We start from the raw sequence: 27,437 nt of genomic DNA on the forward strand, positions 1-27,437 counted from the left end.
ATCCTAGGAGGGGCGTCAAAGATACACGAACCAGCGGCACTGGTGTCACTGGATGCGACCATGGCATTTGACAGTCGAATGGCCCTATTTATTCGCCGTGTTGGGGAAGTTCGGTATCGGCCAGGATTTTATAGGACGGGTCCGTCTTTTGTATACGAGGCCTCTAGCCAGAGTTGTGGTGAATAATCACAGATCAGTTGATTTTGCTTAACACAGAGGCACGCAACAGGGGTGCCCACTGTCCCCACTGCTATTCGCACTGGCCCTTGAGCCGTTGGCGGCTTGGGTACGATGGGACCGAACGATTAGAGGGTTGCGTTGGACCCCGGAATGGGGGGGATAAGATATCACTGTACGCTGATGATATTTTGTTATATCTCACTACTCCCAGGGCGTCCCTGATCTATTTTTTAGATGTTCTGGCAATATTTGGGAGATACTCTGGATTTGCCATTAATTGGACGAAATCGGTGCTATTCGTCATCAGTGGAGATCCCCCTGTGGTCCCGGAGTCCTGTCCACTACAGATTGAAGCAGTGGGATTTCACTACTTGGGCATATATGTTACCATGGACCCGAAATTGAGATACGATAATAACTTGGGGCCCCCACTGGCCAGATTCTGTAGAGACGTGGAGAGATGGACATTATTGCCACTTTCCCTTATAGGTAGAGCTGTATTATTTAAAATGATGACCCTTCAACGCATCTTATATGCTCTACAGAACTCAATGGACCCGGTACCCCCTTCATATTTTAAAGACAGAGTCCCTCCAAAGGCAGCTTCTTTGGAAGGGCAGGTCGCGTATTGCCTTCTCCAAGCTTACACTTCCTTGGTATGACGGAGAAATTGGTCTGCCGGACCTTCGAAAGTACTATTGGGCTTCTCAGCTTGCAGCGATTAACCACGCAGTGTATGGGTCCCCTCTGGACCCTGGATTTGCGATGGACCGGGGTCAGATACTGGTGGGAGATATTACGAGAGCCCTGTATGCCAGAAACAGTCGGTTTCCCCTTGCCGAACCTCCGGCACACGCGGTACAAGTGTGGCACGCTGCCACCCGGAACCTCCAGTGGGAAGGGAAATTAACCCTGGCTACCCCGTTATGGAATTCAGAGAGACTAGGTAGTTTGTGGAAAACGAAGGGCTTTGACAAATGGCACCTCATCGGGATCTCACAGATTAAAGATATCTGGGGGACAGATGGCATACTCACATTTGACGCCCTACGGGAAAAAAATCATCTACAGGAGAGTGAGCGGTATCGATACATTCAGGTTAGGCCTGCCTTATTAGCAAATGTCCCCAGAGGAACAGTGCTCCCGGAGGCCTCCCCTTTGGAGGACCGGATACTGGATGGCCATCTTCCAGAGAAAACTATTTCATTAATATATAAAAAACTAATAAACGATATGGGGGATCCATTAGCGACTCTTAGAGAGCAGTGGAGAGCGGACGGACTAGTGTTAGATGATGAGGACTGGAAGGAAGCAGTTTCCTCCCCAAAGGTAGTAGCAGTACCCATGAGACTGAGGTTGGTCCAGTTAAAGATCCTGCACCGCTCCTACACCACGGGGCCCCGGCTGGTACGGATGGGTCTGGCGAGTAGTGAGGAGTGTCAGAGAGGGTGCAGGGAGGTCGGCACATTTATGTATATCTTATGGCACTGCCCCGTAATACAAGACTACTGGTGTCAAGTTAACGAGAAGATCCGGGAGGTCATGGGGGTGGAAGTGGCGCTGGAGACCCGTAGATGTGTCCTAAATGTTTGGGAACCCATGGACCTGACTACTTCTGGAAAAGTGTGGGTAACGCTGGCATGCATGATCGCTAAACGTAACATCGCTCAGTTGTGGGGTGCTAGTCAGGCGCCCCAAATTGGAAAATGGATGGAAGATTTGGATTGGTGCATGTTCAGGGAAAGGTCCCTATATATCGCCAGGGGTTGCCCCAGGAAGTGGGGGAAGGTATGGGGGGCGTGGAATGGATACAGAGGGGATATATGCACACCTCCTGTGGCAAGAGAGGAGGTATTGGCGTTGGAACCTCATTGATCTCTAAACCCTATCCGATTACTGATTTTGATATATGATCATGTGTATTTGATTAATGTGAAAATCAAGATTGTCACCTGATTTTTTTTTTGTTTTCTTTTCTTTCTGGAATGTGTTAATAAAAAGATTTTTTTTTAAAACCCTCACTAGCCGTGCACCCACCTGCCTGTAGAACTGATACAGACGTCAGTTCCTTCTCACATAAAGAGTGCATACTTTCACCTTCCAAAACAAACGCTGTAGAAACTAGAAGGGATTGCGTCATTGCTTCTGCTGGTTGTGGCAGAAATCGTAACAGTTACCTCTACATCACGACCGAAAAACTCTTAATGTGAGATAAGAAAAGTAGATCATGTGCAGAAACCCACAGATTTGTTGTATAATGGCACATAACACTGAATATTATAGCTAGTTGTAGACAGTAGGATACAGAGGTCATCTTGTTACAGTGGAAAAGAAACATAAAAAGAAACCACAAGCTGGGGATTATTGGAGGTTCTCCATCTCACAGGCTCAAGCATCAACACTTCAAACAATGAATAAAAAGATGACAGCGAGAGAAGTTCCTGCTTCCCTAGGTGAACAAGGAAGGAGAATGGAATGACTCTGGGCCTTTCTTCAGGACTGATCAATAGATGACGGCTGGACCAGTTTTGGATGTTGCTTCACGCCACCTTCCCCCAAACCCATCCGACAGCAGCATCGGAGTCTCCGGGTACGCTTATTCACTGGCTTATCAACGAGCCGCCCTGTGTGGTATACACAGCAAAGGAATAGGACATGCGGACCTAAAGTAACCAAGCATGAGGACAAAAGGCTGAACTACCCTAAACAAGCTGTATAATAAAGAGGAAAAAGGGACTCCTAGTCGGGTCATGCTGAAATGAGAAAGCATCTTTTTTATAAGCGATACAATACTGGCTGGAGTGTAAAGAAAAGAGGGGAGTAAGACAGACAAAGATGCAATCATGGCAGATTCACTTCACTCACCACCAGCTGCAGGCTGCCACATTTGTGGCCAGGAAACACAATCAGCTGCTTCTCCATGCTGGGGCAAAGGTCACAGAGTCCTGAGAACGAGAGAAGAGAAAGACACTGGGTCAGAACCCGCTTGTAGCTCACAGATGCACTGACAGCATGTAGAAAGAGAGACGCACACACTACAGTCAAGTGAGACTGTGAAAGAAAGAGAGTAGTACGACAGAGGGAAGACAGACAGAGGCCCTGAAGCCTGTGGGCAGTAAAACTGTGATGCCCTCGAAGCACTGCCCTGACTAGCGCAATGACCCAAGACATGCCAAGCTGCCAACAGCGTGTGGGTAGAGCTGCATTGCTCTTTTATTTGTGTGGAGGGTGTAATGATGACGCGAGAGAGAGCGGTCTCATAGACGGAAGATGGTAGCTTCACTCCCTCTTTGTCCGCAAACTTCCTTAACAAGAGCCTATGTTTAGGTTTAACCTTCTTTCCAGGTGGATCCTGCTTAGCTGATTACTCTGCATTTCTCTCCAACTTATACTATTGTCGTTACTGTGTTTAAGGCGCGTAGCATTTCTGTGGAACAAATTAATCAAGGAGGCATCTACGGGCCTTTGGGGTGCTGGGTTGCTCTAAAAAGGGCAAAGGGAAGCAGCCACCCTCACTATCATGAACTGGGGGCTTCAGGAAGCAAACAGCACCCCCACTATCATGACCTGGGGGCTTCTGGAAGCAAACAGCACCCCCACTATCATGACCTGGGGGCTTCTGGAAGCAAACAGCACCCCCACTATCATGAACTGGGGGCTTCTGGAAGCAAACAGCACCCCCACTATCATGAACTGGGGGCTTCTGGAAGCAAACAGCACCCCCACTATCATGAACTGGGGGCTTCTGGAAGCAAACAGCACCCCCACTATCATGACCTGGGGGCTTCTGGAAGCAAACAGCACCCCCACTATCATGACCTGGGGGCTTCTGGAAGCAAACAGCACCCCCACTATCATGAACTGGGGGCTTCTGGAAGCAAACAGCACCCCCACTATCATGACCTGGGGGCTTCTGGAAGCAAACAGCACCCCCACTATCATGAACTGGGGGCTTCAGGAAGCAAACAGCACCCCCACTATCATGACCTGGGGGCTTCTGGAAGCAAACAGCACCCCCACTATCATGACCTGGGGGCTTCTGGAAGCAAACAGCACCCCCACTATCATGAACTGGGGGCTTCTGGAAGCAAACAGTTGCTGGTCTTGGGAGCTACATATTTCTTGCCGAAGGCCCCCTTGATAGCTGGATCGGGGATTGATTTCTTTCATATCTCGTGAGACTCGCTTGAGGACCTGGGGCTCAAGAACCAGAGTTCGCTTCAGTGCAGGAGTCGAAGACACCACCACAGCACAGGGGCGGCCACTGATTCACAGAAGGAATCAGAGTCTTAATGGACAGAACCGACAAGAGCTTGTTAAGCATCAAGTAGCACGGTTTGATTGAGAGTCTCAGGGAAGATGGTGACTTATCGACACAGAAGGGCCTCATCTCACCGCCTTCACACAGCTGAACATCTGGAAGAGGGTGTCAAGCGGCAGCAAAACGGACAGTGCTAGAAGTCGCAGAGGGTTGTGTCGGGGGCTGGCTCTCCAGGGCTGGAGAGGTACCAGTGACACCAGGAAGTGCACGGAGGGCAGACAGAAAGGGCTGGAGCAGTGTCCTATACTTCAAATTTACCCTCAGAGTATCCACAAGCAAAGAATGAAATACAACCTGGAGAGAAGATCAAGGCTTAGCTAAGAGGGAGCTGGGACGGATACCGCCGCTCAAGCTCTATTTGTTATCGATCCAGTTTATTGGATGTCTGATCTGTCTGCTATGGGAACCAACTTAAGGACAGCCGGGGGGGATCTTCTAGAGAGGGACTGTGGAAGAGAGGGATCTCTGGTAGCTGCTGAAATCCACAGGGATCCTAAGACTGTGCAGCAAACTCCAGAACAAGGCCTGGACCCTCAAAGATATAGATTGACAGGGAATTCAGCAGTGCCACATACGTGTGGGTCTGGAGCATGTCCAAGAACAAAGCAAACGTGTAACAAGACTTCTGCTGGTAGTGGACTCATCGGAAGCCTGCCCTCAGGTGAGTGCGGTTCATGCTGCATCTAATGTGTTTCACACGGGAGCAAATACTGGGCGAGTTAGTCCCCCATTTCTCTGCCTTGCTATTAGATAGGCTGCTTGTTTCCTTGCCGGCCCCTTCTCAACAGATCGCTGCAGTGGGCAGACGTCCAGCTCAACCACAGAGGAGGAGTGTTAGCACAGTCAAGCAGAGGAGGACCACAGGTTCTACTGTCCTGTGAAAATCACAGTGAACTGAACGTTGACCCCCCCCCCCCCCAATCACGCCCAGCAAGAGCTTTGCTCAACCTCTTAGTGCAACAAGTCGGACATACACTGTCTGCCAGAGAGGGTCCAATCCTGAAGATAAGACCTCCATGCCCAGACGGGATACGCGGCCCGACGGTGCAACCGATTAGCTGGGGATGGCCTGATCGCCAAGGGGCCCTGACCCCCGGGGAGATGGGTGCTCTGGCCCTGAACTTTGACAGCGGGGTCAATCTGAAAGAAACGTCAGGAGTTTTCGGAGGGTGACATTCACATGGAAGGTACAGGGTGCCACAAGGGGGCGATGGCGGGCATTCATTTCTTGACTCCTCTTCCCAATATTAAATCCAATGTTAATGGAAGAGGATGGGGGAAGAAAAAGAACAGGAATAGGATTGGAAAAACTGGAGGCACATATAAGGAGTGAGCGAACTTTAAAAAAGCAGATTCTCATCCACACGACAGAAAGGAGAGATGGAGAGAATGCGCATAAACACAGGGATATAGGATATACCCAAGAATTGCATGTGTGGTACCAAGTAATACAAAGGTCTGTTTTAAGAGTGACAGAAGTAATTGCAGCCCCCCAGAGATGTCTGGAGGCCACAAGTTGAGATATGAACGAGGTGCGGTGTAGGAGTATTAAAGGTTTTACTGGAGCTCTGGGCCCTTTAATAATAGACCATGTCCCATGTCTGTCACTGCAGAACTGACTCCGTTCACTTCCCAATAGGATTAGCGAGCACAGAAGACAATGTGGGCCCAGGTCTCAGCTTCTGTGGCTCTGAACTGCGGCTCAATCATTGCAGCGCTCTTTAGACCATTTCAGTGTGCGTTAATTCCTGCTGCCAGTGACAAGGGTCATAGCAAACAAGCAGAAGATGCTATGTTTTTTATCCTTGTGAATTCCCCACAAAAATTCCCTGAACAGTTCTTTCAAAGAAACTTCCATCTCTCCGTCTCTCCCCCAAGACCTTTAGTGTCTCTCCAGTTTCCTCCCATCCAGAAGCATCTTTTGTTCTTCCCCAAACCCCCATATAAGAGTGTTCTCAGCTTCTGTTCTGTGAATGAATGATATATGAGCAGGGGGTGCACACGCAAACCTGAGACCCTGCTGAGAGTGACTGATGGTTCACTGGTCATGGGGTCATGGCACAGACTGGATGGAGTGCTCTTAATGCGTGTGGCGTGGGTGACGGCTAGCAAAGCAAGTCTGTGGAAAAGTAAATTTTGCCATGTTCTGTGTCCCTACGTGTTCCCCATCTTATGTTATGTATGCATGATTAATATGCATATGTATTCCCCATGTTCGATTTAAGATGCAATTACAGTTGTGTCCATCTCTAGTATGCCAGTTTCCAGTTCTCATGAAAACTACAAGTATTAGGCCTATGTAAAGCTACGTTGCCACGTTTCTCAGTGTGCACGTTATTTCATTGTAAAGTCCCCGTTTTCTAGGCCTCAAAAGGGCCCGGACACCAGATTCAGCTCCTGTCTCCTGAACCCTCGCTGAGGAGCGATACAGCCCCCACCTGTATTCCTGACCCTTCACTTACTTCCTGCCTCACAGTGCCCGGCTCAGCCTGGCTCTGCCTCTGAGTCTGCCAAGAGTATGTTATGATTCTAGTTATCAGTCCAGCCCTCCTTCTCTGCATTCCTAAGCTACTGAATCGCATCAATAGTTTCCGTCATTGTCTAGCCTTTACGTCTCCATGTAAGAGAAATACTGTATTTATGGTCATTTTATATTCCTCAACACGCACTACATGTAGAATAATGCATGCACCAGTCTTAGAGTCTGTTAGCCTTTACCCCGATAACTTTTGGATTCTATCAACATGTTCTCTAAACATCAGATACTAGATATTGTTTAGGCACATGTCGCCCTGACTCTCCAGACTTCAGTCTCTGCTCCTAGCACAGAGTTCATAGCCCCCAGCTTCTCCTAGTAACACGTCATTGTCAGTTTGCGCGCACCATTAGGTTAGAGGTCCCGGCTCCTTAGGTAGCCCCCTCCATGTTTCCGCCCCATTAATGACATATTCTGTTACATTTACATCACATGTCTATGTATACGCCTTGTTACACCCACTTTCACCCTTATCTTTCGCGACTGCTATTGACCACACCCACTGCTACGCCTATTGTATTCACTGTAATGCAACTGTTTTAGTATATATACTTGTGTACTGTTATTAAAGTTAGCGCGCTCATTCCCTGTCCCCCCTGCAGGGCCCTGCCATCCTGTTCCCGTGCAGGTTGTCCTGTTCCTGTCCTTATGCTGTATTAAACCTGCAAACTCCTACTACCTCGAATCTTGACTCTTATTTATTGAGCTATCTGTTATTGCTATGTCCAGTCAAACCTAGATCCGGTATTATTTATTTATATACCACATAATGGCGCCCGAATAGGGACTTGCCCTTTCCCCACGTGCCGGTGAAGCCACGCCGGCCCCCTGACCCTCTGCAGCCGTGACGGAACCATACCGGCCACGTGCAGATATTTCTGCTCCAAGTATCCCTCAGGCCCACGGAGGAGACGGAGGTGGCGGTCCAGCATCCAGACGAGGCGGTGGAGGAACGCGGCGAGTCCCGACCAGAGCCCAAGCCGAGAGTCCAAGGTCCGAGGTATCCGGAGGCCCACCCGTAACAGAAGTCCGAAGTTCGTCCGTCCGGCGTCGAAGCAGTCCAATCCAGTCCAGTCCGAGGCCTTCCGTTCTTGCTGCCCGGTGAGTACCGTTGCTGGGTAGTATCTAGACAGGGTCAATCTAATTGTCTCTGGTCCGTGGGGTTTGGTGGTACACAGACCCCAAAACGAAGTGTCCACTTCGGTGGATGCGGGTCCTGACGTGTCTCTTTATGAGACCGGTGAGTTTCGTACTGTTTTAGCAGTACATCTAGTTTCTGTTCTAGTCAGTTCTGTTTCTCGTGAAAATTCATGTAGTCTGTTTTCAGTATTCCAGGTAGTATTCTGTTCGAACTGTTATTTTAAATGTTTTTCATGTATTGTAATGTCGTGGTATGAATGTGGAGTAATTATCGTGTTCATTGTGTATTGTAATTGCGTATTGTGTCTAGGTTACAGTTCAGTCATGCCCTTATTTTCTAAACTACGTCAGTTAAAAACCAGAAAAGGTCTGCTAGAAGCAGCAGTTCCTGTCCCGCCTAGGGACAGTCCAGGTCATTTTATGTATCAAAAGCATGGCATAAGTGCCATATTATATCTAGATTTATGGGTAGAGTATACCAAACAGTTAGAGGAAAAGTATAGATGGCCCGTATCAGGTACGTGGGATGCCGAGTGCATCATGCGAGTAGAAGAAGCATTATGGAAAAAGAAAGCCAGACAGTCACAGAAAGATGCCATCGAGTTATGGCGCAAAGAATCTCATAAAAGAACCGAAAAAGAAATCAGAAAGTCAGAACTAAGTAGAGAATCCTTAGAACGAGCCCAAGAAAGGGAATTAATCGAGATAGGTGAACGAGTCAAAACCGAACAGTCCGACAGACAGAGGCATGCCCTCATTAAGGGTATGTACCCTCTTCTTGCCGAGGGCTTGCCAAAAGCGACCCCGGAGGCATCCAGCAATTTTCCGCCACCATTAGTTCCGATCAAGCTACGTCACAAACCGACCGCAGCTGATATTTTCATCTCGTCCTATTTGGACGACACAGTCCCAGAATATGCAAATCCGCCAGCTCCTGTAAATAATGTAAATCCTGCTCCTCCAGTCACCGGAGTACCTGCTACGGTACCCCCGGTCCAGCCCACATTACAATTTCCCGCCGCGCCAGTACGAAGAGTATCAGTCGACGATTCCAGTATAGGGGCCGCAGGAGGAGGTCCTCCTGGTACCCCGCCACCACACCAACGAGTAACGTTAGTCGAGTTACATGAATGTGCGTTACAGCGTACGCCCAAATATAAGTCCGTTGCAGACATCCGACGAGCTCTTACTGAATGCCGTTATGATCCAGTTGCAGGTGATGATAGTACAGTAATATATTCCATCCGTGTAAGACGGGTGACCGGGTATTTGGACACCATACCTGACATGAAAGAAGATCTAGAGAGAATATATCGTTTCATCCGTACAGGGGATGATCCAGAAAGTATTGGCGAAGCCATGTCTCAAAGGAAAGCTGAGATCCAGCTCATGCTATTAAAGTTTCTGATTAATTGTTTAATAAGAGAACAAGATTCCCCGACTAAAGATCCGGCCGAAATGAGAATCCTGACAAGGTGGAGTGATAATATAGCCGAGGGTAAACACAGAACTATCAGTAGTATAGAGAGTATGTACAAGAAAATTCGTAAAGAAATAATAAAGTTACACGAACAACGTAAAGCAGCACAAGTAAGCGAGAAAGAGAATGACTCTTCTCCTGAAGAGGTAGAGGACGAGAATCCCGCCAGAATAGCGTATGTAGGAAAATCTAGATTTCCAGATCGCCATTTACGCCTAGAACACAAGACAGTTTTTCATCATCCAGCACCAGAACAAGGTTCTCTAGAACAAGTATTTCAAGCTACCGATCACATTCTGAAATCACGAATCGGTTATAGTGAGTTAAGTACCATGCATGAACAAGAACTAGCCCGATCAGCAGTCCGATGGATTACTGATTCTACCACTTTTCCAGACGAAATAGTGGCACAAATGTTTCTGAAATTGCCCCCAGCCGAGCAACGACTGGTGGGTATGTATATGATCCAGCACCTCATTACATTGTATGAGGGTCAACATTCTGATCCAGGTCCGTTACATGATGTCCTGAACGAGTTACTCCAGTATAGGTGGAAGGGTCTAGGTACCGATTTAATTAGTGTCATTCTAGAACAGCGCCACAAATATAGAACGTTTTTGAACCCGCATTTTGTTCATGTCTCACCCCCAGAAAGTAAACCCTTTTACATAGACAGACAGAATCCGTTACGAGAAGTACACCCAGTCAGGACAGCAGATGGTGAAATGCAACGAGTGTTTGTTTACACCCCGATTACAAAGATGGAACTCTTAGAGATGAAGAAATGAATTCCTTGTCACGACAAAGATCCAGCAGGGTTCCACCGAGAATTAAAAGACATGCTCCGTATGGGAGAATACACGTATCCAGATATCATTAAAATGTTAAAGGTCCTGTTGCCCGCAGGGGTATACGAGAAACTCAAGGAAAAAGAATGGGAGGTGGGAGAGAAAAAGATCGATTGGGCAGTTCTAGAAGCTGAAGGTAAGATACGAGTACCAGGTACCGGTCTAGGAGAGAAATGTAAAGAATTACCAGAACTGTTAATACAAGTTTTGCCAAGGTTATTAGCCACTAAAAAGGAAGACTGGGATGCAATCTCAGCCTGTAAACAGAAACAAGACGAAGACACTAGTGATTTTTATTCTAGATTTGAGAAATGCTTTATTATAAACAGTGGCCTCAAGACGAGTAGCGAGTCATACCCTCATCTTTTTGTTACTAAATTAGTCGAGAACTCAAGTCCACAAGTTAAGAACCGAGTTTTGAAAGTCGAAAGCACATGGCAAGCTAGTACTCCGTCCCAGATGTTACAGATGCTTCAGTACCACCAGAATAGAATCAGAGAAGAGCAAGAACACGAGAGAAAACGTATGAAAGACACGAAAATGAAAGTACTAGTTGCACAATCCGTTCCTCAAGACAGTCAGAAGAGGGGTACGAATCAAGCCAGTCATCCTGCAGTTCCCGTTAAAGGGACATGCAATTATTGTAAACAGCCAGGTCATTATATAAACGAGTGTGCAGTTCTGAAACATAATATAGCTACTGGTAAGACTAAAGAAAGACCACGTCCGCCTAGACAAGAACAAGTTTCACAGACTTCTCAGCCACAGAATGCACAACAGACAGTTCCAGCACCGCAGCCTATTGCTGCAACACAGCATGTTACACAGTAGATGTACCAGTATGCTCAGACCGAGTATCCAGAGTATCAACCGTATTCATGAAACAGCCTAGAGAGGGAGGTAGGCTTGCCTCTCATCGAGATACCTGTAGATCAAGAGGGTCCCTATGTTCATAGTCAAGTATTAGGGAAAGACAGAAAGTTTCTGATTGATACAGGGGCAAGTAGGACGACCATCAGTCACGCCGAAGTTCCAGGGGCTCCGCTCTCAGGCTCTAGAAATGTTTCCCTTGGTTTTTCAGGAAAGCCTATTGTAAACGAGATATCTAAGCCAGTTACTCTAGAAGTAGGTCCATTGTCCCGCACTACTGATCTGTTACTTACGAAGTCATGTCCAGAAAATCTGTTAGGTATTAAAACACTGAAAGAATTAGGTGCAGTTATTTGCTGCTCCCCAGAGGGAATACGATTGTTCCTACGTGACTTCAAGGGTCACTATGTATTACAAGATTTTGATCCGAGATTGTCCAATGTTCCGCAGCATCTATGGGCGCAAGGTCCAACTGATGTTGGTTATATGCAAATCACACCCCATCGTGTGACTCTCAAGCCAGGTGTAGTCCTGCCACGAATCAGACAGTACAGATTGCCACCTGAGGCTGTAGCAGCCTTATCCAAAATTATTGACGAGCTCATGGCTCAAGGAGTAGTTGTAGAAACTGACTCCAATGTATGTAATTCTCCGATCATTCCAGTCATGAAACGTACTGATCCAAATGCACCCCCAGTATATCGATTAGTGATTGACCTTCGAGAACTCAATAAATGTATTATTCCTCAGTACCCAGTTGTCCCAGATATTTCATCCCTATTGACAGCCATTGATTCCGAAGCCTCATTTTTTTACAGTCATAGACCTCAAGAACGCGTTTTTCAGTGTCCCCATCCATCCAGACAGCCAGTTTCTTTTCGGATTCTGTTTAAATGGAAGGAGCTACCAATTCACACGAGCTCCTCAAGGTTTCACAGAAAGTCCTAGTATTTACAGTCAAGCACTTAAGAGACAACTAGACAACATTCACATGCCAACTGACACTGCCCTGCTCCAGTATGTCGATGATCTACTGATCACAGCCCGTTCTGAACGTGCTTGCGAGCGAGCATCACTGACAGTCTTGTATTTCCTTGCCGAGATGGGGCACAAGGTGTCCCCTTCTAAGCTTCAATTCTGTGTCCAGCAAGTGATCTATTTAGGCCACTTACTGTCCAAGAGGGGTAGGCAGTTGACACCAGACCGTATCCAGTTAATAGCGAGTCTTCCTCAGCCCAAGACCCAGAATGAGGTACGTGCTTTTATCGGCCTCACTTCTTACTGCAGACAATGGATTCCTCAGTATGCATTTCTAGCCAAGCCACTGATACAGTTAACGACACAGGAGGCAGCCGTATCGACTGTCCTCCCTTGGACATCTGAACATACACTTAGTTTCAATGAGTTAAAGAAAGCTCTATGCCAAGCTCCAGTTCTAGCTACACCGAACTACAGTAAGCCTTTTACACTTTTTGTCACAGAACGTGAAGGTACAGCATTATCTGTTCTCACACAAGATCAAGCAGGACAATACAAGCCCTGTGCTTATTTTTCGAGCACACTAGATCCTGCTCTGCCTGCGTGCCTCAAGTCAGTTGCAGCCACAGCACTAGCTATCAGACAAAGTGATTCCATAGTGTTAGGACATTCCTTGACAGTACAAGTTCCACACTCTGTGGAAGTTCTTTTAAACCGAACACAGACTCAGCACTTGACAATTGCACGTTTAACAGGTTATGAACTGACACTGTTCCAGCCACACATAGAAATCAGACGCTGCAACGTTTTAAATCCTGCAACACTGTTACCATCAGTTAATTCAAATTCTGCCACACACGACTGTGTGGAAGTAGTTAACACTATGACAAAGCCAAGACAAGATCTGACAGATATTCCATTACCAGATCCCGACCTGACACTTTATGTGGATGGTTCATGTATGAGAACAAGTACAGGAGAACTAGTAGCCGCGTATGCAGTGACTACAGACACTGAAGTTATAGAAACACACCGTATTGACACCCTGTCTGCTCAAGCAGCAGAGCTAGTTGCTCTGACTCAAGCCTGCATACACGCTAAGAACCTGAAAGTTAATGTTTACACAGATTCACGTTACGCATTTGGAGTTGTACACGACTTCGGAGTGCTCTGGCAGGAGAGAGGTTTCATGACTTCTCATGGAACCAAGATTCAGCATGGTCTCCTTATTCAGGCTCTGTTAGATGCCATACATTTACCGACATCTATTGCTATCATGAAGTGCAAAGCACATACGAAAGTTACTGACACTATTTCCCAAGGTAATGATCTAGCAGATCGCACAGCCAAACTTACAGCACAGACTCCAGACATTTCAGTTAACCCGACACAGACACATACTCCAGATCCGACTACATGTATGACAGTTAAGGACCCTACTCAAGACGTCATAGATATCCAGTCACATGCTACTCCCGATGAAATCAAGAAATGGTCCGAACAAGGAGGGGTCCAGACAGATCAGGGATGGGTAACGAAGGGTAGAGCCACATGGTTTCTCCCCGACTCTATGGTTCAAGTCATTATTAATACCGCACATAGTCCAGCACATTTAGGAGAAAAAGCTATGTTAGATAGTATCCAGAACATTTGGTTCAACAAGCATTTACGAGCTGCAGCTAAGCAGAAAGTCCGTACCTGTATGATATGTTGCCAGTTTAATCCAGGTAAAAGTGTCCCGGTGGAACAAGGTGGCTTCCAGCCCCCTGACCACCCTTTTGAAGTCCTCCAGATGGATTATATTCAGATGGAGCGATGTCGAGGTTTCAAGTATGTCCTTGTAGTTGTATGCGCTTTTTCCAGGTGGACAGAGGCATATCCAGTCCCAGATTACACAGCCGCGACCACTGCCAAGCAGTTGGTTCGTGAATTCTTCCCCCGCTACGGACTCCCTAGAGTCGTATATTCTGATAACGGCCAGCCATTCTCATCCGAGCTTATGAAACATATTTCCCTGTTGTTAGGGTACCAGTGGAAGTTCCATTGTGTACGCCATCCAGAAGCAGCTGGTCTAGTAGAGAGACATAATCAGACCCTGAAAATTCGAATTGCAAAAGTATGTAAAGAGAAAGGTGTAGACTGGATAGTAGCTCTGCCAGTCGCTTTGTTTTATATGCGCATGGTCGCACATTCCCGATCAGGTCTGTCTCCGTACGAGGTCGTATTCGGCCGCCCCCCTAACATGTGGGGTACACCTAGACCCCGAAGTATTACCGATGTTTCAAGTAATATGCTGACAGATTACCTAGCTTCCTTGATGTCTGCCCTACACTCTTGTCGTTCACAGGTTGCCGCCGCATTTCCAGACAATACCGAGGTGGCACCGCATGAAATCGTTCCGGATGCATGGTTCTTGTGAGGAACTTTGATCGTTCAAGTCCGCTGGAGCCTCGCTGGAAAGAACCCAAACAGGTCCTCCTGGCCACCCGTACTGCCGTCAAGCTGGAAGGCAGGAAGGGCTGGGTCCATTTGTCACATGTGAAAAGATTTTTTGGATTGAAGTCTGTTACCAAGAACATTACCGAGGATTTGAAAGACTGCCAAAGTACTATTCTTAAGGACTGTCCCGCAAAGGACTATGATACGAATCCCTCCCTGTTAGAGAAAACTCCGCAGCAGGAGTATAAGAAAAAATTAAGGTCTAGTAAAATAAGTCAGCCAGTTTGATTGTCTAAGTCCTCCCCTAGGTGAAACGGTTAGACCGGTTTCTGACATGTATAAAATAGACCCCCATAGTGAGAGAGTTAGTCAAAACTCAATCCGATGTATCGTTTTTCTAAGTTTCATATTGTTTTTCAGCCTTATGTTTACCTGCACAGGTTATGCATTTTATTTGTATTTTCCAGTTCCTCATGTAAATACGTCTTCTATTGCTACAGTAGAGCACACATTTAGTGATCTGCCTCCTCATGAACTATCTTATCGTCTTGCTATGCGTAATAATTCCTTTATCCGCATGTTACATTATTCACACCAGACCAGCAATGCCACTAATTGTTGGGTGTGTGGTCGACTCCCCCCTTTCCAGACACCGAAGGGAGTTCTGCCACTGTTTCCTTATCCATTTTCACATAATGGTTCGTGTGGAGCATGGTCCACGTTAACGTCATCCTCAACAGATATGTCTTTTCTTAACAGTACATGTTTTCCAGACAAGCAAGGTCTTCCCCACAGAACAGGGTTAGATCTAGAAAATGAAGTTTATAATTTAGGTAATTATTCTTCGAATTTCATGGTCCTGAATGTTCAGTCTGATTCTACTCCAGACTTACCCTCTATGTCAGTATTACCAGTCAAAGGTGAATTATGTGTCCGAAAGAATGGTTCCGTACATGTAGGCCATAGTGATTGTACTACTATTGTCAAGTATAGTGACAGTAGGAAATCTATTTTCAAAGCCTCACGTCATTCCTATTTTGTTTGTGGTCAAACCGCATATGTTCGTCTGCCCCTCGATTGGGATGGTATCTGTTACATTGCCTTCCTACTGCCACCAGTTTTTCTAGCCCCACCTGACTATCATAGGAATTCCCACCTAGTACATACTAGACACAAGAGAAATCTCCCGATTGTCGATTATACTGAAACTGCTCTAGAGCAATACATAGATATCAATAAAGGTGCCTTCCCCTACTTAGGTACTGTCGTGAATAGTAAACTGATACGTAGATTAACCAGAACCCTTGAAGCAGTAGTGATTGAGACTACCTCTGCTCTAGGTAACTTAACCGAAGAGCAATCCTTTATGAGAATTGTCGTGCTCCAGAATCGTCTCGTCCTTGACGTCATACTGGCCGATAGGGGCGGGGCATGTAGAGTCATCGGATCTAGTTGCTGCATTTTCATTCCTAATAACGCGCCGTCTGTTTATTCAGCTATAACCAGACTCCATAAAATTGCCCATATGTTACACCAAGATCCAGGCACCTGGACATGGTCCGGTTGGTTCTGGAATATGATTTCCGCCTGGGGATGGAAAGTATTGTCATTTCTAGGTATTGCAGTAGCGATCATATTCAGTTGCTGCCTCTGTATACAATGTGGCCCTGCGATTTGCGGCATTTGTGCTACCTCTTGTATTCCTAGTTCCAAGTCCCGTTCTAAATCCAGTTCCAAGAAAATTCGAGACGAGCAAATGATACTGTATGAAATGATAGATGGTATCATGAATATTGATGTTTCCTGATGGAAACGTAGTGACAAGGAGGGAATGTGGAAAAGTAAATTTTGCCATGTTCTGTGTCCCTACGTGTTCCCCATCTTATGTTATGTATGCATGATTAATATGCATATGTATTCCCCATGTTCGATTTAAGATGCAATTACAGTTGTGTCCATCTCTAGTATGCCAGTTTCCAGTTCTCATGAAAACTACAAGTATTAGGCCTATGTAAAGTTACGTTGCCACGTTTCTCAGTGTGCACGTTATTTCATTGTAAAGTCCCCGTTTTCTAGGCCTCAAAAGGGCCCGGACACCAGATTCAGCTCCTGTCTCCTGAACCCTCGCTGAGGAGCGATACAGCCCCCACCTGTATTCCTGACCCTTCACTTACTTCCTGCCTCACAGTGCCCGGCTCAGCCTGGCTCTGCCTCTGAGTCTGCCAAGAGTATGTTATGATTCTAGTTATCAGTCCAGCCCTCCTTCTCTGCATTCCTAAGCTACTGAATCGCATCAATAGTTTCCGTCATTGTCTAGCCTTTACGTCTCCATGTAAGAGAAATACTGTATTTATGGTCATTTTATATTCCTCAACACGCACTACATGTAGAATAATGCATGCACCAGTCTTAGAGTCTGTTAGCCTTTACCCCGATAACTTTTGGATTCTATCAACATGTTCTCTAAACATCAGATACTAGATATTGTTTAGGCACATGTCGCCCTGACTCTCCAGACTTCAGTCTCTGCTCCTAGCACAGAGTTCATAGCCCCCAGCTTCTCCTAGTAACACGTCATTGTCAGTTTGCGCGCACCATTAGGTTAGAGGTCCCGGCTCCTTAGGTAGCCCCCTCCATGTTTCCGCCCCATTAATGACATATTCTGTTACGTTTACATCACATGTCTATGTATACGCCTTGCTACACCCACTTTCACCCTTATCTTTCGCGACTGCTATTGACCACACCCACTGCTCCGCCTATTGTATTCACTGTAATGCAACTGTTTTAGTATATATACTTGTGTACTGTTATTAAAGTTAGCGCGCTCATTCCCTGTCCCCCCTGCAGGGCCCTGCCATCCTGTTCCCGTGCAGGTTGTCCTGTTCCTGTCCTTATGCTGTATTAAACCTGCAAACTCCTACTACCTCGAATCTTGACTCTTATTTATTGAGCTATCTGTTATTGCTATGTCCAGTCAAACCTAGATCCGGTATTATTTATTTATATACCACAGAGTGTGCAAAGCATGAATCTACAAAAGCCTCTTTGCATCGATTTGTTTTTTTTAAACACCCGTACATCTGGTAGTGTGTACCCAGCCGTCTTTCCATGTCCAGGCAGCCTCCTTTTATGAGAAAACTCTCTATTTCTGTACCTTAAAGCGTACATGAGCTTGGCGTTGTGGAGCAGGGGGACTAGGTGAGTACTCGGGCTCGGCATATACAAGGACAGAGGGGGAAGCGCCTGTGGCCCGGCTTTTATAAGGGAGGAGGTGGGAGTGTGCGCAGCCCAGCTTATATAGGGGCAAAGCAGGTGCGGTCGAGGGTGTGGCGGGTGTGGCTCAGCTTATATAGGGGCGGAGGGGGAACAGCGTACGGCCCGGCTGGGGGGGGGGGGGGGGGGGGGGGGACTGGTGAAACCATTAGGGAAAACCAATAAGATGCTCATAGACAAATCGGTGAATGGCCCCCCTCCAACCTAATGAGAAATCAAATGGATGCCAGGCCAATCAGAACAGAAAATAACCCAAACTCCAGTAATAGAACAACGGGAACACAGAGACAAGAGTGAAGCGACTGAAGAGACAAAGAGAATCAGATCAGAGACAGAGCAGGAACCCAAAGACAGACCAACAAAACCCCTCAGACTTAACAACAAGCACCCTGTGTCACATCAGGAGACCCCAAGACAAAGTGACAAGACCCCCTGGGTCAGAGAGAGACCCCAAAGCAGTATCTGCTGCTAGACGGCGGAGATAAGTGTACTTACCTTTCGGATTATCCCGTGTATCAAACTCGAAAAGCTTGATCGGATTGTCTGGATAGGAATAGACATAGATCCGGTTTCGTAGAACAATTATTATCCTGAGGAAAAGAAAAACACGGATCAATAAGACAACATAGACACTGTGAGAAGAGAGTCAAAGCGGTGCTTGGTAGTGACGCAGACAGGGGCGTAGCTTGGTCAGTAAGTATGGAAGGGGGTGATCTTCGGAATTTCCAATAGTCACGCTAACATATAATGTTAAAATAAATTATACAAGCTTGATGAATGAGAGGGGCCTAACCGGCAGTGGAAAGGGAAACAAACTTGGTTTTATAGTAGTATTATATTTTGTAAAATCAATATTTCAGGGAACTTTCAAAACAGCGTTATATGTGTGTATCTAAAAAGTTCTGGTGAAATTCATCAGACACCTCCACATATTTTTTTATTTTGAGAGTTTTATATAGCGCAAACAAGATCTTTGCAGATATCAGAGCGCTTTACAAATACAGGGGGTAAGGAAACAGGAAACATGGAAGTGATTAACAAACTTGAGCAAAGAATAGTTGTAGGTAAAAAATGAAAAGCAAAATAGGGTGGATACATGGGGGAGCATAATAATTGACTAAAACCAGTGATACATATCGACAATCAGACAAACAATAGTGCAGATAGGTGTAGAGTCTCAAATAGATCCAAATTACAAGTTCAGGTGAATTTAGTCATGAGGATAGCTTTTACTTCTTTTTTAAAGAATGCAGAGGAGGAGATAAGTCTGGTTTCAGGAGGTTTTGATTAGCGACCTCCCGCGTGTTCTGAGACTAGCATTGCTGATTTTGGTCCTGTTTTGAAAATACCAATAAAAGGAATTGAGCCATAACACACAATGAGGTCTAGTAAGGCGTTCTTCCAATGACCGCACTGCAGCGCTTACAAAAAGTCTTGACAATCTTAGCCTCGTTGTTCATTGCATCCTCTGGTATCTTAAATAGACGTCTCTGACCATCAGTGAGTGCAGAGGTTGTTTATTTTATTACAACTGTAAAGTGCGCACCAACAACTGATTCAATTTTTGTCATGGCATAGTTTGGACACAGAGAGGATAGAGTGTCAGTGGGATCCTTGCCCAAAGGCCAATCATCTTTGAATTTACCGTTACTTGACCCAATCTTGATTCGGGCTACGAAAAGGCTGCAACTATTCTGAGAAAAATGCAATTGTTATACTTGACTGAAAGCATCTGTACCCAACTATTTATCAGAAAATACATTTATTAGGGGGGGTGCAACACCCCAAATACCGCTCTGAAGCTATGACCCTGGACATATAGAACCAATCAAACCCGAAAGATGCTGCAGGGACTGGAAGTCACAAGGTGGTTGGGACAATCAATGGAACAAACTATGTGGCTGCATGAGAGGACAGTGTTCATATCCACAGGAGGAGCAGAGAGAGGGAATGGGATCCCATCTTTCACTTCTTGGCCAACTGCAAGAAGGGCTCTGGTTTTCCCTGAGAAGCTCTTTGCACAGATGCCCATAAGCTCATACGCTGCACGCCCTATAAACACCATTAGCGCAGCATTCAGTGTTTACATGTTTCACAATCTGTGCACCCTTCAGAGTTTCAGACCTCAGAATGGACAAAACAACCTAAAGAATTGTGCTCATTTTCACCTGTTTAAGCTGCATAAACACGAATTTCATACAACTGAATTTGGACAGACGTAGGAATAAGTGTGAGAGAGTACAGAATTTGAGAACGTTCCACCTTTGTTTACAAAACCCTTATGGAGCCAACCTCGCATGAAGGTGGGCAAGCCAGAAAACTCACAGGAAGAGCCGAGCGGAGCCCAGGATCTGGTTTGGTTCTAAGAGCCCTAATTTGAACAGATCAACATCATCTTTGGTCTGTAAACTGAAAACAAGATAAAGACATTTCTAAGCTCAAAGGGTGCATTGTTTCACACTGAAGAGTTTCACTTTACAGACGTGGTCTGTATCACTGTGTTGAGTGGCATTTATTAGAAGTGAAAGTTTCTAAACATAAACTTAGAAAAAGTCTCTTCCTCTTTCCATAGGCCTGACGTCCATGTCATTAGAGAGACTAAAGGCCGTCTACACATTCTATGCGGCCTGCGCTGTTATTATGGATGGAGAACCATTAAAGTCTATTTAAACATATACAAGAATTGTTCTGGTACAGCAGATAGCCTGAACTGATATTTCAAGGTGCTTGAAAATGTTAGGAACAAAGAGGCACAGACAACTAAGGTAATTGCCTAGGATCACACAATTTGGTCAAGCAGGGAAGCAGAGACTGGTCCCAGGATTCATGGTTGTTCAATTCAGCCGCTAGATGGATGCCTCCGCCTTGCTCCGGTTTTAAAACTAAGGTTAGTTCTTTGCCGTTAAGTCTTTGAGGAGCTGCATCCATGGGCTATGCTAAATACATGCAAGTATTATAGGTTAAATCAAGTTAAAAGATGACGTCCTAGACAAAAAGGTGATTGAGGGAACAGTGAGGGACAGAAACTACATAAAGGTTCAGCTTGGGTTTGGTTCGAGATTACAAGAGGACCCAGAGCAGAGCCATGTTTCTGGTCTAAGTTTTTCAGTGGCTCCCACGCCTCTAGCCTAGTAAAATACTACGCTTTACTACTACATTACCCGGCCCTCCCAGCAGCCTCAAAGGCTGAATGAGGGAGGTTCACGAGACTGCAGTCATCAAAGTCCAGCAGATGAGCAAGGCCTATTGTCCTGGTGCCCGAGGCAGATAATACCATAACGTTTTTTGGGTCTCAATTAAGATTCTGTAAAGTGATTCAGTCTCTGGTATCAGCCTCGGTGAACGACCGTCACAACGCGGTTAAAACACTGCGGTGCCATTACAACGCGTCTTTTACAACGCAAGTCGTTACCACGACTTGCACTGGAGGGCGCTGTAGACTAAGGAATAGTAGATTTACTATTCCAACACCTTCCCTACTGTACGTAGGCTGGAGTTGGAATAGTAAATCTAACTATTCCTAAGTCCAGAGCCCTACAGCGCAAGTCGTGGTAACGACTTGCGTTGTAAAAGATGAGTTGTGATGTACCGCGATGATTTTGATCGCGCTGTTACATCGTACATCCATCAGCCTCTAGTCAGTGATCTACAATCGGGGTCAGATATGACAGACACAACAATGAGCTGCCTAAAACATGTTGTGCACACACGTGTCTCTGCCTGGGGTACATGTCTACCTGTACTCTAACACCTTTGGCTGTGTGGTCTCTCTGTATATTTGAGGGTTGTAGGAGTGTGGGGGGGAATGTTGACAGCCTCCTCCCTGCACAGGTGACTTTAGGCAGGAGAAGGGGCATCAGATATAGATGGGTAGGTTGGTAGAAGGGCGCTGCGGCTTTGCATGCGCACTGATGTGTATTGTCGCGGGGTAGAGGGTTTGCATAAACTCCAGTGAAGTTCTGTCACCACCACATTCGTACACGGGGCTGATCTCCTGTGCGGTGCGTGCTTGTGACCACATTAGTGGAAGGGACTAAACTGTTGTGAGCGTTTGTGATCTAGATCCAGAATCTAAGCACAAACCTGTTGAATCCAGGGGGCTTGGAATAGGTTTCGTGGTAATATTTGTGAGCCTCCAAGGCTTGAAGACGATGGCAATACCTCAGAATAGCACACATTGGACATGTAAAGATTTATGATGTTGATTTGTCACTACGTATATTCCTAATATGCAACTTAAATGATGAACAAGGTTGCTATGCTCTCTTGATCTACGTAATGCTTATCATTTCATTTGTATGTATCATTTCCTCTTTTGTTCCGTTTAATAAAAACATTTAAAAAAAAAAAACACCTGTTGAATCCTGGTGTCGCTGCACCCTCCTCCCCAATGTGCAGCCATCGTTATACTCACTTATCGTGTCGCACCCGGACGGCCAGCACCGGTTTGGTGAAGGTGAATTCCAAAACCAGTTTATCCTTCCCCTCCTTCCCCTCACGGGCATCATCCCAGATGAGAACTGTAGAGAAAGAAAGTGTTGTGAGCAATCACAGAAGGGCCCTCACAGCACACACAGAGGGACCTGCCACTGCCCACAGGGAGGCCCAGACTGTACAAAAGGAGCCCTGCGAGTGTGCATACAGAGGTCCCTCCACAACACAACCATGGCCCTGACACTGCACAGTGAGGCCAGGCGCTGCACACTGAGAGGCCAGGCGCTGCACACTGAGAGGCCCAGGCTCTGCACACTGAGAGGCCCAGGCGCTGCACACTGAGAGGCCAGGCGCTGCACAGTGAGAGGCCCAGGCGCTGCACACTGAGAGGCCAGGCGCTGCACAGTGAGAGGCCCAGGCTCTGCACACTGAGAGGCCCAGGCGCTGCACACTGAGAGGCCCAGGCGCTGCACACTGAGAGGCCCAGGCGCTGCACAGTGAGAGGCCCAGGCGCTGCACAGTGAGAGGCCAGGCGCTGCACACTGAGAGGCCAGGCGCTGCACACTGAGAGGCCAGGCGCTGCACAGTGAGAGGCCAGGCGCTGCACACTGAGAGGCCAGGCGCTGCACACTGAGAGGCCAGGCGCTGCACAGTGAGAGTTTGAGTTGGAGTTTGAGTTTAAAAGTTTTTATATAGCGCTCCTTCACCAGCGGTTTCATGGCGCTGTAACTAGCAGATCTCCACAGGGGACAAAGGGAGGGGGACAGATGACCGGGGACTAAATAAAGATTTTACTGAAAAAATAAGTTTTAAGTTTCTTTCGAAACTGGGAATATGGAGTTAGGGATCTGAGCTCTAAGGGTAATGAATTCCAGAGAGCTGGGGCAAGGGTCGCAAATTTGGAGCCCCCCCATTTTTTCCGACGAAACCGGGGGACTGTCAACAAAAATTGAGAAGAGGATCGGAGCTCCCTGGCTGGAAAGTAAGGGATAATCTCCGAGGAAATGAAAGCAGGGGCCGTGCCCAGTCGAGCCTGGTAGGTGATAGTCGCAAGCTTGAATTGGACACGTTCCCGGACCAGGAGCCAATGTAAGGTTTTCAGGAGGGGAGTGACATGTGAGGATTTGGGAAGGTTAAAGACCAACCGAGCCGCCAGGTTTTGAATCATCTGCAACCGCCTAAGACTGTATGCAGGTATACCTGCATATAGGGCGTTGCCATAATCCAGGCGGGAGATGACCATCGCAAGGACGATCAGCTTCAAGGCCTCGAAGGTGAAAAATCGAGAGACCTTGCGGATGGTACGGAGAGAAAAAAAGGAAGAAGAAACCACAGAACTAACCTGGGAGTGAAGGGTAAGGTGAGAGTTGAGTTTAATACCTAGGGTCTTGACAGAGGTAGAAGGGACCGGAGGTAGACCAAGGGAAGGGGGCCAGAAAAGTGAAGACCAGGGACTGGAGCAACCACCCGTCAACACCATCTCGGTCTTATCGGGGTTGAGTTTCAGGTGGTTGAAATCCATCCAGTATCGGATAAAGATCATAGTAGACTGGAAATTAGAGATAGAAGCAGGAGAAGAAGATAGGTTGAAAACAAGTTGGAGGTCATCCGCATAGTTATATACGGAGACCTCCATGTGTTCTAAAGTAAAAATGAGGGGAGAAATGTAAAGGTTGAACAGAAGAGGAGAAAGGGAGGAACCTTGGGGGACCCCGCACTGAACTTTCCGGAAGTCCGCAGAGAAGTCACCCAGGCGAACTGCCTGGGTGCGGTCCCTCAGGAAGGAGGATAACCATACCAGGGCCGTGCCCCCGATCCCCGCCGCCGCGACACGGGAGAGTAAGATGGTGTGATCCACCGTGTCAAAGGCGGCAGAGAGATCGAGGAGGACCAATGCCTGGGATTGATTGGTATCCCTCCCCTCCCTGAGGTTGTCGAGGACCGAAAGGACTACGGACTCCGTAGAGTGTGCAGGGCGAAAACCAGCCTGACGGGAAGCCAATACCCCATTCTCTTCCACAAAGGTGCTCAGAGACCTGGTGACATGGCGCTCGAGCACCTTGGCCAAAAATGGTAGGAGAGAAATGGGGCGATAGTTGGCTGGGATCGAAGGGTCCACGCCAGGCTTCTTTAAAATAGGTAAAATGATAGCAGACTTCAAAGGGTTGGGGACAACCCCCTGAGAAAGGGAGCTGTTGAGAAAGTGAAGGGGAGGATCGGGGCAAGAGGTGTAAATGAGACGAAGTATGTGAGCGGGACAGATATCAAGGGGAGAACCAGATTTTACAAGGGGAATTAATGATGTAAAGGATTCCTTGGTCAGAAGGGGGAGAATATTTAGTTGTCCTTGCGGAGGAGGGCACTGAGGATCAACAAAAAACGGGGAAGGTGAAGGGAGGCTGGCTTTGATAGCGGCGATTTTATCAATGAAAAAACTATTCAAAGAGTGACAGAGGGCCTGGGAGGGGGAGGGCTTGAGGGAGGTGCGATCTGAAAAGGCTAGGTTCTGAACAATCGAAAAGATTTCCTTTGATTGGTTCTCGGCTGTGAGGATCTTGGAGGAGAAATAGGCTGTTTTAACCGCCAAGATAGCATTCTTATATTGGGCTAATAGAGTAGTGAAGTCAGCTCTTAAGATGGGACAATAGTTTCTCCTCCAGGCCCTCTCAGCACGGCGTACCGATAATTTGATGGTTTTAAGGTCATCGATAAACCACAAATTGGCATCTTTCTCCCGCTTGGAAGTCAATCGCTTCAAAGGGGCAATGGACTCGCTGGCTGAGGAGAGCCATTGTTCAATGATGTTGGCCTGAGCCAAGGTGGAAAGACCGTGTAAGACGGGGTAGGAAGCACTTAAAAGGGCAGACAAGTTCGCCGGGTCACCTCTGCTCCACGAGCGGACCCAGACATTTTTAGGAAGGGGGACCCTGGGCGTAGAACTAATAGGGAGAACAAAAGAAATCAAGTGGTGGTCAGACCAAGAGCAGGGAGAGATAGAAAGGGAGTCAACAGGGCAGTTCAAGGACCAAATCTGGTCCAAGATATGCCCCTTGACGTGAGTGGGGGAAGAAACATGGGAAACAAAATTAAGAGATAGAAGTGTGTCTGAGAACTCTCTTGAAGATAAACACACTGCTGGGTCGGAAGGCCAGAAGTTGAAATCGCCCAGTAGTAACACAGAAGAATTGTTAACAGAGAGGGTGGCTAGCACCTCCTGAAAATCAGGAAGAAAGCGTAAAGGTGACTGGGGAGGGCGATAGATGAGAACACAGGTGAGAGGGGGGGATATAGACGTGGTGCGGATAGCGAGATACTCGGTGGTGGCGATGTCGGGGAGAGAGAGCAGTTGAAATGGAAGATCAGCGCGGGCAATGACTGAAACGCCACCCCCCATTCTGCCAGATGAACGGTCCGCTCGAAGGGCGTAGTAAGGGACGGGCAGAGTGGCTAGCAAAGTAGGTAGAGAGTCATCGCAGAACCATGTCTCGGTTAGGAGGAGAAGATCCGGTGCATGGAGATCTAACAACACTGATAGTTCATGTGAATGAGCCACCGCCGATCTGGTATTCAAATAATAGGCCTTGAGGGTTTTAACTGGAGCTGCGATGACATCCTCTTTGGGAGGAGGAGCGGGAGTGAGAGAGGCAGATGAACAAGAGCAGTGAGAAGCAGAGGATAAATCAAGCAGGGATATGCGTGAGTGAGTCGAAGGAGATAGATACCATGGACCCTGTAGACTGTGGAGTTGGGAAGAAGTGTAGGAGATAATTTGGGCAGGGTGATGTGCCCCTAGCCCCGGTCGGCCGCGGACGGGCGCAGACGGGCTTAACTTAGGCGCAACTTCGGCGCGCCTTCGTCGCGCCCGCTGCGCCCGCCCGCTGCGCCGTCGGTAAGGGGAGGTGATTATATAGGGACACATGTGGGGGGAGTTTCGATTGGGGCGTGGCAGGGGGTGGAGGAGCCAGAGGACTGCACGCCCAGCCCAGACCCGCCCAAGGTGTGATGTCCGCCCGTCCCACTCCCCACGCGAGGCAAGGAGGAAGCGATCAGCGGAGGCGGTCTGGCGGTCTGGGTCGTGGAAGCAGGCGAAGGGGCAGCCAAAGAATAACTGAGCGCTGGTTCCTGGCGCTAAACGTTGTGCACTCAGCAGGTAGGCACAAGTCTTAAAATGTCAACAGGAGGGATTAAAATAACACTGTTGCTCCCGGCGAAGCCTCGGGAGATCTACAGGCCAGGCGCTGCACACTGAGAGGCCAGGCGCTGCACACTGAGAGGCCAGGCGCTGCACACTGAGAGGCCAGGCGCTGCACACTGAGAGGCCCAGGCGCTGCACACTGAGAGGCCCAGGCGCTGCACAGTGAGAGGCCCAGGCGCTGCACAGTGAGAGGCCCAGGCGCTGCACAGTGAGAGGCCCAGGCGCTGCACAGTGAGAGGCCCAGGCGCTGCACAGTGAGAGGCCCAGGCGCTGCACAGTGAGAGGCCCAGGCGCTGCACAGTGAGAGGCCCAGGCGCTGCACAGTGAGAGGCCCAGGCGCTGCACAGTGAGAGGCCCAGGCGCTGCACAGTGAGAGGCCCAGGCGCTGCACAGTGAGAGGCCCAGGCGCTGCACAGTGAGAGGCCAGGCGCTGCACAGTGAGAGGCCAGGCGCTGCACAGTGAGAGGCCAGGCGCTGCACAGTGAGAGGCCAGGCGCTGCACAGGGAGAGGCCCAGGCGCTGCACAGTGAGAGGCCCAGGCGCTGCACAGTGAGAGGCCAGGCGCTGCACAGTGAGAGGCCAGGCGCTGCACAGTGAGAGGCCAGGCGCTGCACAGTGAGAGGCCAGGCGCTGCACAGTGAGAGGCCAGGCGCTGCACATTGAGAGGCCAGGCGCTGCACAGTGAGAGGCCCAGGCGCTGCACAGTGAGAGGCCAGGCGCTGCACAGTGAGAGGCCAGGC

The 27,437-nt window shown here is 47.8% G+C and overlaps 1 protein-coding gene across 1 annotated transcript in view; it reads right to left on the reverse strand.

The window, feature by feature from the left end:
* Window positions 1-27,437, reverse strand: part of WDR45 (WD repeat domain 45) — a 71,044-nt gene that overhangs the window by 27,067 nt on the left and 16,540 nt on the right. The window contains exons 4-6 of the mRNA XM_078664492.1: window positions 22,483-22,588; window positions 18,564-18,658; window positions 3,046-3,125 (exon numbers count right to left, since the gene is read on the reverse strand). Of these exons, the coding sequence (XP_078520618.1) occupies window positions 3,046-3,125; window positions 18,564-18,658; window positions 22,483-22,588 (281 nt within the window). The remainder of the gene's footprint in view (window positions 1-3,045; window positions 3,126-18,563; window positions 18,659-22,482; window positions 22,589-27,437) is intronic.

This window comes from Lissotriton helveticus, chromosome 10 (assembly GCF_964261635.1).
Source record: "Lissotriton helveticus chromosome 10, aLisHel1.1, whole genome shotgun sequence".
Classification (NCBI taxonomy): domain Eukaryota; kingdom Metazoa; phylum Chordata; class Amphibia; order Caudata; family Salamandridae; genus Lissotriton; species Lissotriton helveticus.